Genomic DNA, 13,608 nt, shown 5'->3' with positions numbered 1-13,608 from the left:
TACTATGGTGCCTTGTGTAGAGAACATTAACAGTTGTAAAGCAAGATCTTGTGTGTGTGTGTGTGTGTGTGTGTATGCGCGTACATGTGAAGTGAAAAATGAATTCTTCCAGTCAAATTTCAAGGAAAAAAGTTCAATAAATAAATATTGCTAATGAACAATAAGTAGTACCAGAACAGTAAGATAAGCTTTTGTGTTTTAAAAAGCAGTTTAGAAGAAACTAAGGCAGTTTGAATTGAGTACTAAAAAAATTTAATATGAGCCATTAGTAGAGTGGAATTTTGGTTAAAGTCACCAAATTAAGGAATACTTATTAGCATTTTTCAGTTTTCTCTAACACCAATAAATATTAAAGGAATGCTTAAAACTGGATATGAAAATTCACTAAGATGCATATATTTCACAGAGGACAAAAACTTTTAAGTCAAAGCTGTAGCTTCTGAGAAAACTACTTGCAGGTTGGATATTTTAGATAAACACTTTAAAAAAGTGCTTTAAATATTTATTATGGTAGTTGTGTAGGAACCAAGGTAATGACATGCAATGGCACATATAAGCAAAGAAAAACCAAGCTGTCTTCAAGTTGAATATACTCAGATTTTTCAAAACTATGGCATATACGTAAACCCTATGAAAAATTCTGCCAGCTCACTTATCTGGCTGTATTACTTTTGTCAATCTGGCAGAAAATACATTGATTTTATTCTTCAAAAAGCACTAATGGGGGTAAAAGCACCAACGAAGACCTCCCCCTAAGTCCTTAACTCTTGAAAGGTTCTATTGCTTCCCAAATTTGTAAGTCTTTGGAGGGTATTACAGATGCAAACTATGGTAGAGGGTGAAACAGATTTTGGTTTTTTGCAGGAATGCATTCTATAAATATCCAGGGAAGCGCGCTGTGTTCTTAAAGTGTGTTCTCAGGGAACACAAACACTGGGCCAACTGCACTCTGAAGGGAGTTCATGGAGGCGGAGCCACAGTTGCAAGACTGGAGAAAGAAGCCCTCCTAGCAGTGAATTGCAGAGAGCTGCTGCAGCCGGTTGATGGGGTGGAAGGCCTAAAGGGAGCCAGTTCTGAACAGTGGGAACTTCCAGCAGAGATAAACTACCCATTTATTTCACTCACTTGACAAGCAGCTCAAAAAGGAGAGGGTTGTGAGAGTAACTTGCACACTGAAACTCGGGCTCCTCTTAAATGGTGATACCAGAAGCGCCAAGCTCTTTGTCATTGATTTGGAAAGAAAGTTGTCCTGGTTCATTAATTTATAATCCACAAGGGATTTGAAAAAGTTGTTGAAAAATAGAAAAAAAAATCTTTGCTCTAAAAATAGTGCTTTTAAGTGGGGGAAAATTGGTATCTTTTGCTTAGCTCTTTTGATTTCTGACAAGTAAAATTGAATACATTTTAAAAGCTGAGAAACAGAACACTTATCTATAGCAGAAATGCCTACTTACAAAGATACATTAACATTTTACAAAAGTTTTGAAATAGGAATTGTCTTATCTCCAGCTGCCATAACAAAATACCATGGCTCGAGTCGCTCACACAGAGAAAATAACTGTCTCAGGGTTCTGGAGATCTGAAGACCAAGATGAGGGACCCAGCATGGGCAGGTTCTGGTAAGGTTCTTATTAGATTGTTTTGACTGACATCTCCTGTGTTCTCCAATGGCAGAGGGGAAAGAAGGGCTGGGGAGAGGAACAGAGAGGAGGAGGGAGAGAGGGAGCAGAAAAAGGGGAGCAAAGAGGTTCGGGGAAAGGTTGCACCAGTTCTCCTTGCCTCCTTTTAAGGTCAAGAATCCCATCACGAGAGACTCCACCCCCATCTATCTCTAATTATCTTCCAAATGTCCCATCTCCAAGTACCATTACATTGGGGTTTAGGGATTCAACATAAGAATTTTGAGGGGACACAATTTGAAAAAGATATTTAAACGCTTTTCACTTATTTTTTTCCTCCTGTGGTTACCTGGCCTCGCTAAACTTTTGAAGTCACATCAGTGCCCAAATTACAATGACTCCTCTTAACTCTTCCTGCCTTACTGTAGGACTTCAACCCTTTTCTAAATTCTCCCTACATGGGCACTGCACCCCTCGCTGATATTCTGGATCAAGTTCAATACTATCTGTTAACTATATCTTCCACCTGAGGATTTTGCTGTCTCCTAAGCCAAGCTTTCCCTAAGACTGCTGATATGACAAGACCCAGTTTTCCACTGCTGTATTACCATGCACCCTCAGGGTGCCATTAGTTATAGTGTGCACACACAGTGGGGCAGTATGATCCTATCCCTGCTCTCCACACTCACCTGGATGCTGATACAAAATTTTTTTTTTTTTTCCACTAGAATTATCTATCACACAAACAGCTCCTTCATCTTCTGTTCCTAAACCTTTTGTCCTGGGACCCAAATCTATAGATTAAAAAGGTTCTTTCTTCCTCATCACTGCCCTGTGCTACTGAATCAAGTGGGGAATCCTTTCCAAACAATACCCAAAGCTCTATTCTGGCCAATAGATGGCTTAGGAGGTTAACAGTTTTCTAGGTTCACAGACACAGAGTCTGTATTCTAGTCTGAGCTCACATTGCACTTCCTGCTGTACTTGGAACTTCAATAATTTAAAGTCATTTTCGATTTATTTATCATAAACATCTAGGAACATAAAAGTACTTGGAAACCAGATATAAAAAGGTGTACATACAAGTATTGTGATATTGTGGCTCCAGGTTACTGGGAAAATTGGTTGTCACTCTACTGAAGACAGTTTGGTACCAGTTCCACGAACTATTCCCACTGCTTTTTTGGCATCCTAAGATTTACCTCATTTATATCCTAAGATATCTTCAAAGTATAAAAAGTACTTGAATTATTTAAATTATGAAAGTCTACTACAAATTACCTTGTAAGTTACTTTAAATGAAAAAAGAACATGCTGCACATTGGCATTTGCATCATTTTTACTGAAAAAATAATACACTGTAAATTACCCTTCATGGAAAAGAGGATGTCATAGAATCAGACCCATGAATCCATGGCAAGGATTCAGATATGACCTTGGGCCACCTCTTACCTCTCTTTGTCCCAGGCTTCCTTTTAAAAACTTGAGAAAACAATAACTCCTACTTCCTGGGTTGCTGTGGGGATGCAATGAGTTATATGTGAAGTTCTAAAAGACTGCTCCTGACATACAGTAATGTGCCATAAACATGTTCACAATGGAAAAACATTTTTAAAGTATGAAAATTATTTTAAAGGAATTAGTCTTTCTGATTAGTCAGCAAAGAACTTTAAAACAAAAAAATTCAGTGCTTGACTCAGTAATAACAATTTTAAGTTACTTTTCACTTATGATTATTTTTTTTTTCTGGTGGGTCAGTGGTCTTCAATCAAAAGCAAAACACATCCACTTTTATGCCAGAGCAGAATTTCCCAAAATGTGTTTCTTGGGATGCTATTTTAGTGGAATATTAGCAGGTGTTATGTAAAATAAAAAGGCAGCTGGTGAGTTTAGAAGAACTGAGTTAGAGGAGTGTAACTAAGGCTTCTCTACCAGGACTATCTCATGCCCTAACATATCCTGAGACCTCCAAGAGACAAGCTAGTTTCCCAAACGTATTTAGAAAACAGATTATTTTATTTACACAGCATCTTAAGAGGTTAATGGTCTGTGAAATGCCCTTTGGTATTATAAATATCTTTCTCCTCCTCCTCCTCTTCTCCTTTTCTGTTTTGAAGGATGGAGTGCCCCAGGTGAAGGAATTCACTGGCAGGAGCAAGGAAACCTATTTAGGCGGCGCAGCAATGCTGAGGCTGAAGCAGCCCACGTTATGACCACCACCATCACGTATAAGCATAAGGAATATCATTTAATTACAAAATGCTTTGCCTCAGTTCATCTTAAAAAAAACAAACAAACCACTGATGCGTTATTCTTGTTTTACAGATGAGGAAAGAGAGGTTTAGAGGAATGAGGTATGGGCGTGGCTCAGGGTCACACAGCTCATAAAGGGTGATTCAAACCCAAAGAGGTGACTTGAAATCCCCTCCTTTTCCCTCTGCACCACTGTGGCCTGTTGGGTTTCCAATTAAACAATCTCTTCAAAGGAAACCCCAGGGCATCTCACATCTGCCCTCAATCAGCAGAGTTGCAGTGGGAGTGCCCTTTTGGGCGGCACAGTGTACCACCAGGCAATCTGGAGCTTGAGACAGGTTCCTAGACTCATCGGCAAGGACAAAGACAGAGGAAAAGGAGAACTTGGACCGAATTCTGGTCTGGTGGCTTTTCACCATTTTACAGTACCCGGGTTATTTATGCACTTTATGTACAGAGCACAGAATGCTCAGGGGATGTTTCTTAATAAGAGGCTCAAAATGCACAACTTTCACTAATAATGAATAGCAGATGGGCATTTTACTCAAAATAATCTGGTGCTCTCAATAAGAACTGAGTTCTTCCCATGATATTAAAAGACTATTATATTGAGACACTGTTTTGAGATATCCAATTACTAGGTAATTACATTTAATGTGTAACAGTATCAGAAAAAGACTCTAGGGTAACTTAGTTCTCAGAGTTCATCAGTAGTACAGTAACACACTAATATATTATACTAATACTGTAATACATTAATACACAGTAACAATCGCTGCTTATCCAGTGCTTACTAATGGCCACATACTATGTGACACACTTTACATAGTTGATCTAATTTAATCTGTGACACTGGAAGAAAACTGAATAATCCCATTTTACAGATGAGATAATTGAGGCCTAAAACGGTTAAGTAGCTTGCCCACTGCCACACAGCTAAGAGGTTCTTGTGAGGAGCTTGATAGATTGTGGCTTTTCAGCTGCACTGCTCAAAACCTAGTCAGTGCCCAGAACATAATAAGGGCTTTCTACAAGTTTGCTGAGTGAATGTGTGACCAATCAAATCCCAGGGGTTTCCTATACTAGCTGGCTTTACCTAAGTGTATCCGACAAAGCCCTGTTGGCTCAACATGAAGTGATTTGACCAGAAGTGCAGAGTGACGCTTCCTGGTGTTCTCAAAGCTGCAGGTGTAACCTCAGCTCCATTTTCAGCGCCTGTGCAGTGATCATCTGTATCCACCAGCACACTAACAGAGCAAAGGCCTCTTAGACAGCTCCAGGGCAGGGACCTCCACTCTGCCCACACTCTGATGAATGAATGACTGAAGACCCAGACTTCCTCCTGTGCACCCCCTGCCTGGCTAGTGCTTGTGTCCCTTCCAACTGCTTGGCGATCCTTTGGTCTCCTTCACATAGAAAGCTAGAGGTATGGTCTGAGTGTGAACTCCTTCCATGGAACACGGCAAAGGCAGCCTGCTGAACTGTAAATACAGAGCTATTCCAATGCCCACATTCCTCAGCCAGGCAAGGAAGTGGACCGGCAAGCAAATTCAAATGGGGCTGTTCCTCAGGACAGGCAGATTAGAAGCAGCAGCACCTCAACCTGCACTTCCAGTTGGGAAAAGTTCCTTCTCTGTGTCCAGGCCTGGGCAGCCCCCTCACTTTGCAGGATGTGCCCTGCATTCAAAGCATCTCCTGGAAGTTTAAAGCAGTTCTTTGCCCAAGGCCTTCAGGGATAAATGCCTCTATTTACCTAGTAGGGGTGGGAAATTAGGCCCAGTCCCCTCAACTGAGGATGTCCTCTCATTCCAGCATCCTTTCCTTCCTGTTTCAGTTTATCTTGCTCTCAAGTCTCTTCCCAAACCCAGAGATGGCCCCCAGACCTCATAAATGCCCTCACCTCATTTTCCCTTATCAAAGGTGCTTCCAAGCTTTGAGTCATCCACAGGCATTTCACTTGTGTATGGTCTGACTTCCCCCTAAGATGTGAGTTTCACAGAGGTGGAGCCATGACCTTGAGGTCACCTTTGGATTCTCAAGCCCTAGCACAGTGACAGGCACATAGACAGCACTAAGTATTTGTTGGATGGATGACAGAGTCAAGACCGAAGATAACTTCATTTTTGACTGTAAACATGCATATGTGAGGAATATTTCATTTATGTACCAATGTGGACTCAAATATTGTCAACCGCAGCCTGTTCTTCCCTCTCACCCACCAACCTGTAGCTTGTCTACACTGCTACACAACAGCTGAAATGGGCCAAAGCAGAAGCTGGTTCACTGTAGATGCCAGAGACTGGGGAAATTTACAGAATCCCAGAGGATTGGATGCACTGATTCTGGGCCAGGGTGGCTTATCACTTTAGGGGAAGAAACAACATGTCAGAGGGACCTCTGGGAGGCAGAGAGTGGGCTCAGCAGTTCCTGATATGCCTGGATCATCAGGTTGGGTAGGGAAGAGGCAGGTGGCATGATGTGTCTCACTGAAGCCTGAGGGAATGGAAAAGAGCTTTGGAGCTGAATCTGCAGTTTTGTGACAGCAGCAACCCCCGGGAGGCCCTGTCACCTGTGAGCAGGAGCAGAGAAAGCAGGCAGTGAGATTGACAGCTGACAGGCAGTATGTGGTGGAGTCACAGGAGGCGAAAGGAACTGGGTACCAGCAAGAACACATCCAATATGTGTTCACACAGCCAGCCAGGGAGCAGAAGAGGCCAGAGGGGGAGCAGAGGAGGCCAGAAGGAGGGCTGAGGGGCTGAAGGTCAAGATGAAGGGTAATGGGAACTTCAGCGGGAGTCAGGAGGTGGCATAACATGTGTGTGGAGGTGAGGCCTCAGAGGAACATATGAAGTATACTCACGCCACTCAAAATGTGACTTCCAAGATGTGTTAAGATGCATGGCATTTAGATCAATAATTAATGAGGTCTGGAAAGTAAAACAATTTCTTTTGTTACCCTCAACATTTATTAAGGTTTCCCTCAGACAGGACTGCTGAGTGGACCTGTGACTGATGGCTGTGCATGTTTGTAAGGGATAGAGAAAACTGGGCTTTCAAAATAACCACCCGACCAGCTTCTGCAAAACCTAGAAGAGGAAATCAGTATAGAGATGTAAAACTCTATTTTTAAAAGGTCTATTTTCTTAGAGGACTTGAAGGACACGTCATGCCACAACCGAGGCCAGAGGGTGTGTGAATGTGTGTGTGTGTGTGTGTGTGTGTGTATGTCCACTGATCAGGGACGTGCATACCCGCAGCGAGGTTGGCCTCAGACGCAAATGCCGGCCGCCACCCTGTCGCCCGCTGAGAGTATCTGGCCGCCAACGCCTGGAAAAAAAAATAACAAAAACCCCCAACATAATGAATATCCCCAGGGACTTTTTTTTTTTTTCAAAAGTTAGCCGAGAAAACAAGCGCTCTACTTCCCCGGAAATTAAATGCACAAGGGAATTCATTCCATCCTGGAGACCGGGAAGCCCTTGCAGAAAATAGTCTGGCTGCAAGGGGGGAGACGGCTCCAGAAACTGAACGCGAGCATCCCCCAAACACACGCCTGCCCCTCCACGTGACTGGCCCTCGGGGTGGAGGCCACCAGGAACGCGCCAGGCGCCCGGGCGTCCCCTCTCCGTGCTCCCTGCAGGATCGGCGCTAGCCCAGCCAGGTGCGCCCGCCCCGCCCCGCGCGCCTCCTCCCGCTGTCTGCACCCGCGGCTTCTCTGCGGCGGCTTCCGGGGCCGCCGGCGCCCGGGCTCCGATTACAGGTTCACACGGGGAGCCCGGCTGCGGCCGCGCGGCCCCGCGCCCCCGCCCGGCCATTCTTCTCCATTCATGCGGACGCCCAGGGCCGCCGCCGCCGCCGCCGCCGCAGCCCGCCGTCGCCGTCGCCAGCCGCCCGGATTGGCTGGCGGCCGCGGCGCCGCCACTTTCCCACGGCCCGCGGCGCGTGCGGCTCACCGGCGGCGCTGCAGGCGCGGCCCTGGCGCGCGGCCAGGCCAATCAGGGCACGCGGGGCGGGGCGGGGCTGCGGCCGCCGGCGCGCTGGGGTCTCCGCCTGTACTCCCGCGTCTCCCCGCCGCCTGCCCACCGCCGCCGGCACCTCCTCCTTCCCCCCGCCGAGTCCCCGCCGAGCCGACGCACAGCCGCCGGGCAGGGGTGGCGCAGGGGGCGGGCGCGCGGTCCGCCCTGGCGCTCGGCCTCACCGCCGCCCCTCCCGAGAGCGGCTGCCAATCAGCCGAGTTTGAGGAGCGGGATTGGCCGGAGGGAGGCTGTTGCCCGGGAGCTGCGGCCCCGCCCCTCCGCCCCCACGCCAGCCTTCCCCGCTCCCCCGCCTCCCTCCCTCCTTCGGTCTCGGAGCTGGGGCGCAGCGTGGGAAAGGATGGTTTGAGTTTTAACCCGAGGCAGAGCGCGAGCGGGATCAGTGTGTGCAGAACGCGAGCAGCCGAGCGCGGAGCGGCGCCGCCGTGGTTAACTCCTCCCTGCCCCTGCCTAGCCAGCATGAAGCGAGCTCACCCCGAGTACAGCTCCTCCGACAGCGAGCTGGACGAGCCCATCGAGGTGGAGAAGGAGAGTGTGGACGAGAATGGGTGAGTGGGCGGGAGGACGGAGCGGCTGCCGGCGGTGACAGCGCGCCCTGGGGCGCGGACTCCTGAGCGGCGACCCCGGGGACCCTCGGCAGATTTGAGTTCAGGGAGGGCGTTGCGGCCACCTCTCAGGTCACTTACTGTACTTAGCGGAGATTCCCCCCTCCTCTCTCTTTGCAGGAACTTGAGTTCGGCTCTAGGTTCCATGTCCCCAACTACATCTTCCCAGATCTTGGCCAGGAAAAGACGGAGAGGGGTGAGTCCTTTTACAATGCTCTTGTTTTTAATTAACGGCAAGAGCTGCGTTTCTGTGGAATTTACAGTCGTAATGGAAATGTCCTCCTTTGTTTTGCCTGCTTCCCATAGATCATTGAGAAGCGCCGACGAGACCGGATCAATAACAGTTTGTCTGAGCTGAGGAGGCTGGTGCCCAGTGCTTTTGAGAAGCAGGTAATGGAGAAAGTAGGTAGAGCTCTTAGTGAGGCTGTTTGCATCTTCTGCCCGCTCTCCCATGGATCTGAACCTTACCTGTGTCTTGGAAAATAGCTGTGTTGCTTATATGTGGATGAATTCATACAGACTCAGCGGATTTTGTGAACGCAACGCACTTGCTTTACACCACCTATGATGAGTTATTGTGTGCTTGTGAATATTTTCAGTTGTTCCCCAAAGACACTATCAAATCATTGTTTTTACCATTCTCTTTTTCAGGGTTCTGCTAAGCTAGAAAAAGCTGAGATCTTGCAGATGACTGTGGATCACCTGAAAATGCTGCACACTGCCGGGGGTAAAGGTACATCTCTGTTAGTCCAGTGGGGGATCTGAGTGGTTGGTCTTGGGCCAGGATTGATGCAGGCCCAACCTCCTTTTCCCTTGGGGGTGGGGAGAGTGCATGGTGTGTGCGGGAGCCCGTCATTACATCTTCATATGCTCATCAAAATTTCTGCAGTTTATTCATCACCCCAGCCCTCTCTGCACATTGAGCTAGTACATCTTTTGGACAATGCTTGTCATCTGTAAGGTCTTCTGTAAAGTTTTGACAGCCCTGATACAAATCAGGTAGCTTTCACATTTGCCCATTGTTCTTTTGAGGAAAAGCTTGAGAAACAGCTTTAAAAAAAGAAGTATATGGTCTTAATTTCAGATGCAGGATTTTTTTTTTTTTTTAAAGAGCTGTCATATGACTTGAGGAAAGAAACCTGTGGTTAAGTAGAGAAAAATCTAGCAAGGTGGGAGACCAAGATCTGTGTGTCTGTCTCCAACCAGAAAATGCTTTGCTAAGGGCCCAATGCCTGAAAGCTCCGGGATGATAACTTACATCTGTGTGTCTAATGAATTTCACTGCTCTGTGGTTTCTCTGTCCTTGATGTATTTTTTGTTGTTGTTGAGAAAAAACATTAAAGGAATGAACATGGTTTCATCTGCTTATAGGGTATAATTCCAACTTCTGCCCCATAGCTTCTAATTGGGCTTTGAACTCGCGTTAGCAGATACATTCTGCTCATGTTGATTAATGCAAAAATTTTGGTCAGCTCCAAAATATTTGGATCTAGGAGACCCCCTGAGTGCCATGTTTTAAGGATGTAGGCATTTGCCAGGAAGGGTTGCCTTTGGGATGGAAGAAATGTGGGAAATGCGCAAAGCCCTGAGGTTTTTCTTTTGTTCTATCTCTCAGGCTATTTTGACGCGCACGCCCTCGCTATGGACTACAGGAGTTTGGGGTTCCGGGAATGCCTGGCAGAAGTCGCCCGTTACCTGAGCATGATTGAAGGACTGGATGCCTCTGATCCGCTTCGCGTGCGACTCGTCTCTCATCTTAACAACTATGCCTCCCAGCGGGAAGCTGCGAGTGGCGCCCACGCAGGCCTTGGACACATTCCCTGGGGGAGTGCGTTCGGACATCATCCGCACATCGCGCACCCGCTGTTACTGGCCCAGAATGGCCACTCGAACGCTGGGACCACGGCGTCGCCTACAGAGCCACACCATCAGGGCAGGTTGGCCTCAGCACACCCGGAGGCGCCTGCCTTGCGAGCACCCCCTACCGGCGGCCTTGGACCCGTGCTCCCCGTGGTCACTTCCGCTTCCAAACTCTCACCACCTCTACTCTCCTCCGTGGCCTCGCTGTCCGCCTTCCCCTTCTCCTTTGGCTCCTTCCATTTACTCTCTCCCAATGCACTGAGCCCTTCGGCACCCACGCAGGCCGCAAACCTTGGCAAGCCCTATAGACCGTGGGGGACGGAGATTGGAGCCTTTTAAGGAACTGATGCTATAGAATGAGGGAGGGGAAAACTTAAAATCCCAGCTGAGCTGGACTGTGTTGCCAACATCACCTGAAAGTCGTCAGTAAAAGTAAAAAGGAAAAAGGTACACTTTCAGATAATTTTTTAAAGACTAAAGGTTTGTTGGTTTACTTTTTTCTTTTTCATTTTTTTATCATGTCGTGTTTTAGCAGTTTTAAAAAGGTAGTTGATTTTTGTTTAAAACATTAAATTGAGATAGTATAAGCCAACATTTTGTGATAGGTTTGTACTGTGCCTAATTTACTTTGTAAACCTCTGTCTAAGAGTGATTCCATTTTGCCTCAGAGTTTTAGGACTCTTAATATTTAGTGTTTTTGGTCTGTTTTTCTTGTACAGTTGTGGTCTGATTTTAGAATTAATTTCCAAACCACTATGCTTAATGTAACATGATTGTTAATATTTTGACAGATTAAGGTGTATAAATAATATTCTTTTGGGGGAAGCTATATTGAATTTTATATTTCCAAGCAAAGCGTTGACAAATCAGATGATCAGCTTTATCCAAGAAAGAAGAGCCATTAATTCTCTTCCTCCTACAACAAAAAAGGTGAATGTACATACTATCAGTGGCCCTGAATCCATATGACTGACTCCTGTTGTCGGACAGGATTTGCTGTTCTGGCCTTGGAGCCAAGGGCATATGCACTGGTAGGTTAGGGTCCCCATTTGGAATGTTGGTGTGTGAAGAGGACTGCATAGAATATGCCTACATTTATTAGCCCCAAGCAATGCAATGAAGTTTTAATCCCGCATCTCAAATTCGCAAGTCTTAACCTCGATAAATGATCATGGTATGCAAGAGGTCGGTTGAGTAATACAGTGGAACCTGTTAAATGGATAATCTAATTTTCCTGGATCTGCCAGATTTTCTTTTAACTGGAGGTTTTTATATTGTGTTTTTCTTTTGGTGCATGGAAATGTGGTTGTTGAGATATTTAAAAGGACTTTGCTGCTTCTCTTTGGTTTCTTTAATTTGGTTCAGGCTATAAAATTATCATTTTAGAGGTTTATTCCTTTAGCAGGTGTAGTTTCAATGACCTCCACTGAACTGGGTTTGACCTCTGTTGTACTGATGTGTTGTGACTAAATAAAAAAGAAAGAACAAAGTATTCTGCTATATGTGTCTCACATACCTTGGCATTTCCCTCTGTTTACTGAGAAAAGATAAATTTTCTTCCATTTGCATTCTGCATGACGATTGGTTTTCATACATTTAGCAGTTTCATTATTCTCAGAATTCTAAACTGTGATTCGTGCTTTTGAATAAGGTGACTTCATTATAGTGCAGCCTCCTACAAAGGGACATAGCCTTTTGCTGTTCAGTCAGCTGCTCTGGCTCTAACCTGGCCATCTATGGACTATGCTTAAATCAGACTGGGAATTTCAGGGGTGGGAAAGAATTCTAAAATCTTTTAAAACCTGTGTGGACCACTTCACAAATAGCTGCTGAGAGCTGTGTGCTTAGGTATGTGCTGAGAGCATAGAAAATGTACTTTAATGACAAGACAAAACAAACGCTGTATCCGAGAGCCCGCGCAATCTCGCTGGGGAATCTGGCATGATGAGCAGTGGCAAGCTGTAATTCCGCACCTGCACAGCTTGTGGAGTCTTCTGTCCTCTTGTTCTGAGGGATTTGCTTAACCCTTTAGTTGCATTGGGTTCCTCTGAAGTGTCTGAGGAAGCAGAAATAGGCTTTAGATTAGAACGAACACTGCCAGAACAGAGATGGGGAGAGGAAGGCTTCCATCGCCTTAAGAGTAGTCCTGCCAATTAAGGAGCGCTGCCTCCTCGTTCGGAACATGTTCTCCTTAATCTTGAGGGTGATGGGAAGGAGAGAGAAAACCCACTCTGGCAGATGAAAAAACAGCCTTTTTCTGAGCTCGCCAACCCCTACGAGAAAACAAAGGCAAGGAGGCAAGGGGAAGTTTGGGCTTTGAACTTCAACAAGGACTTCTGGATTCCTAAGAAGGCTGGGGAGGCTGGCATGTGGGTTACTGCCTGTGCCTTGCAGACACTCTGCCTGTCATGAGGCTGATGGAAAGTGTAAGATAATTTCTGCCAAGTGTCAGTTTAATTTAGCAACCTCGATTTCCAGTAGCTCTGCAGTCTCACTGAACATCATCGTGCACTATTTAGATTTGTGTTGTTACCTAGGTTTAGATGGCTGATCAACCATTTGCAGGTTTTATTTGTGGGCTCTACCCCAAGAGCTATGGAAGTGTAAAGCATGTTGCGTGTCCCACTCCTCACATTAATGTGGTTATGTCGTGATCTGGGGTGGGGCAGTACTTTTTTAGGTGTAGTACATAATTTTCCAGATCACATACTTTTCCAAGGAAATATTCTGGTTTTCTGGGGATAGTGCAGGTAGAGTTGTAGCTTCCAGGGAAACAGGATGGAATTGCTACTGAGAGCCAGTAATATGGAGAAAGCTAATGTGAGGACATTCCCACTTCTATTGTGAATTGATGCAATAAGAAAAAAATATTAATATCAGGGTCCTTGGTACCAGCATACGTTAGTATTATATATGTTTATAATACAGCTACCTGTGTAAAACATTTTTTTAGATGACCTATAAATTTACTTTCTGAGAAAAATAGTATCATTGGATATAAAGACTCTTAAAAGGCCTTAAAACTGCCTAGTTATTTTTAAATATATTAAAATGAATTAACAAAATGAAGGATATAGAGCAAAGTCTTGCATTAAATGCCACTAATAGAAAAATCCCAAGAAATATGATTTCTCATTTATTCAGTATAGCTAAATTAGGATGTGATTTTTATTCAGCTTTTCATTGCCCCACTCTGTTACTCACTAAAATCATGATATTTTAAATATAGATTACTTA

General features: G+C 45.4%; 1 protein-coding gene across 4 annotated transcripts; it reads left to right on the top strand.

Moving 5' to 3' along the window:
* Positions 1 to 7,888: 7,888 nt before the first annotated feature.
* Positions 7,889 to 11,860, top strand: Hey1 (hes related family bHLH transcription factor with YRPW motif 1). 4 transcript variants are annotated; one of them, XM_004842016.4, is made up of 5 exons: positions 7,889 to 8,454; positions 8,632 to 8,707; positions 8,818 to 8,901; positions 9,163 to 9,244; positions 10,127 to 11,860. In XM_004842016.4, the coding sequence occupies exons 1-5, from the start codon at positions 8,366 to 8,368 to the stop codon at positions 10,708 to 10,710; spliced, it is 915 nt and encodes a 304-aa protein (XP_004842073.1). In that variant the 5' UTR covers positions 7,889 to 8,365; the 3' UTR covers positions 10,711 to 11,860. The 4 variants fall into 4 exon arrangements, with proteins under 4 accessions (XP_004842073.1, XP_087046640.1, XP_004842074.1 ...); XM_087190514.1 differs by having other exon boundaries at positions 8,174 to 8,454; positions 8,818 to 8,913; positions 9,163 to 9,238; XM_004842017.4 differs by having other exon boundaries at positions 8,177 to 8,454; positions 9,163 to 9,238.
* The last annotated feature ends 1,748 nt before the right edge of the window (positions 11,861 to 13,608 follow it).

Source organism: Heterocephalus glaber, unplaced genomic scaffold (genome assembly GCF_053883595.1).
Source record: "Heterocephalus glaber isolate CG9 unplaced genomic scaffold, H.glaber_assembly_v1.0 deba00001553, whole genome shotgun sequence".
Taxonomy (NCBI): Eukaryota; Metazoa; Chordata; class Mammalia; order Rodentia; family Bathyergidae; genus Heterocephalus; species Heterocephalus glaber.
This window is presented reverse-complemented; position numbering and strand designations above follow the sequence as displayed.

Excerpts from the sequence above, each read along its gene's own strand:
- Hey1 (XM_087190513.1), top strand. The coding sequence starts at position 8,366 with ATGAAGCGAGCTCACCCCGAGTACAGCTCCTCCGACAGCGAGCTGGAC. Across the intron at positions 8,455-8,631 it reads GAGAGTGTGGACGAGAATGG|GAACTTGAGTTCGGCTCTAG; the intron begins GTGAGTGGGCGG and ends CTCTCTTTGCAG. Across the intron at positions 8,914-9,162 it reads AGAAGCAGGTAATGGAGAAA|GGTTCTGCTAAGCTAGAAAA; the intron begins GTAGGTAGAGCT and ends TCTCTTTTTCAG.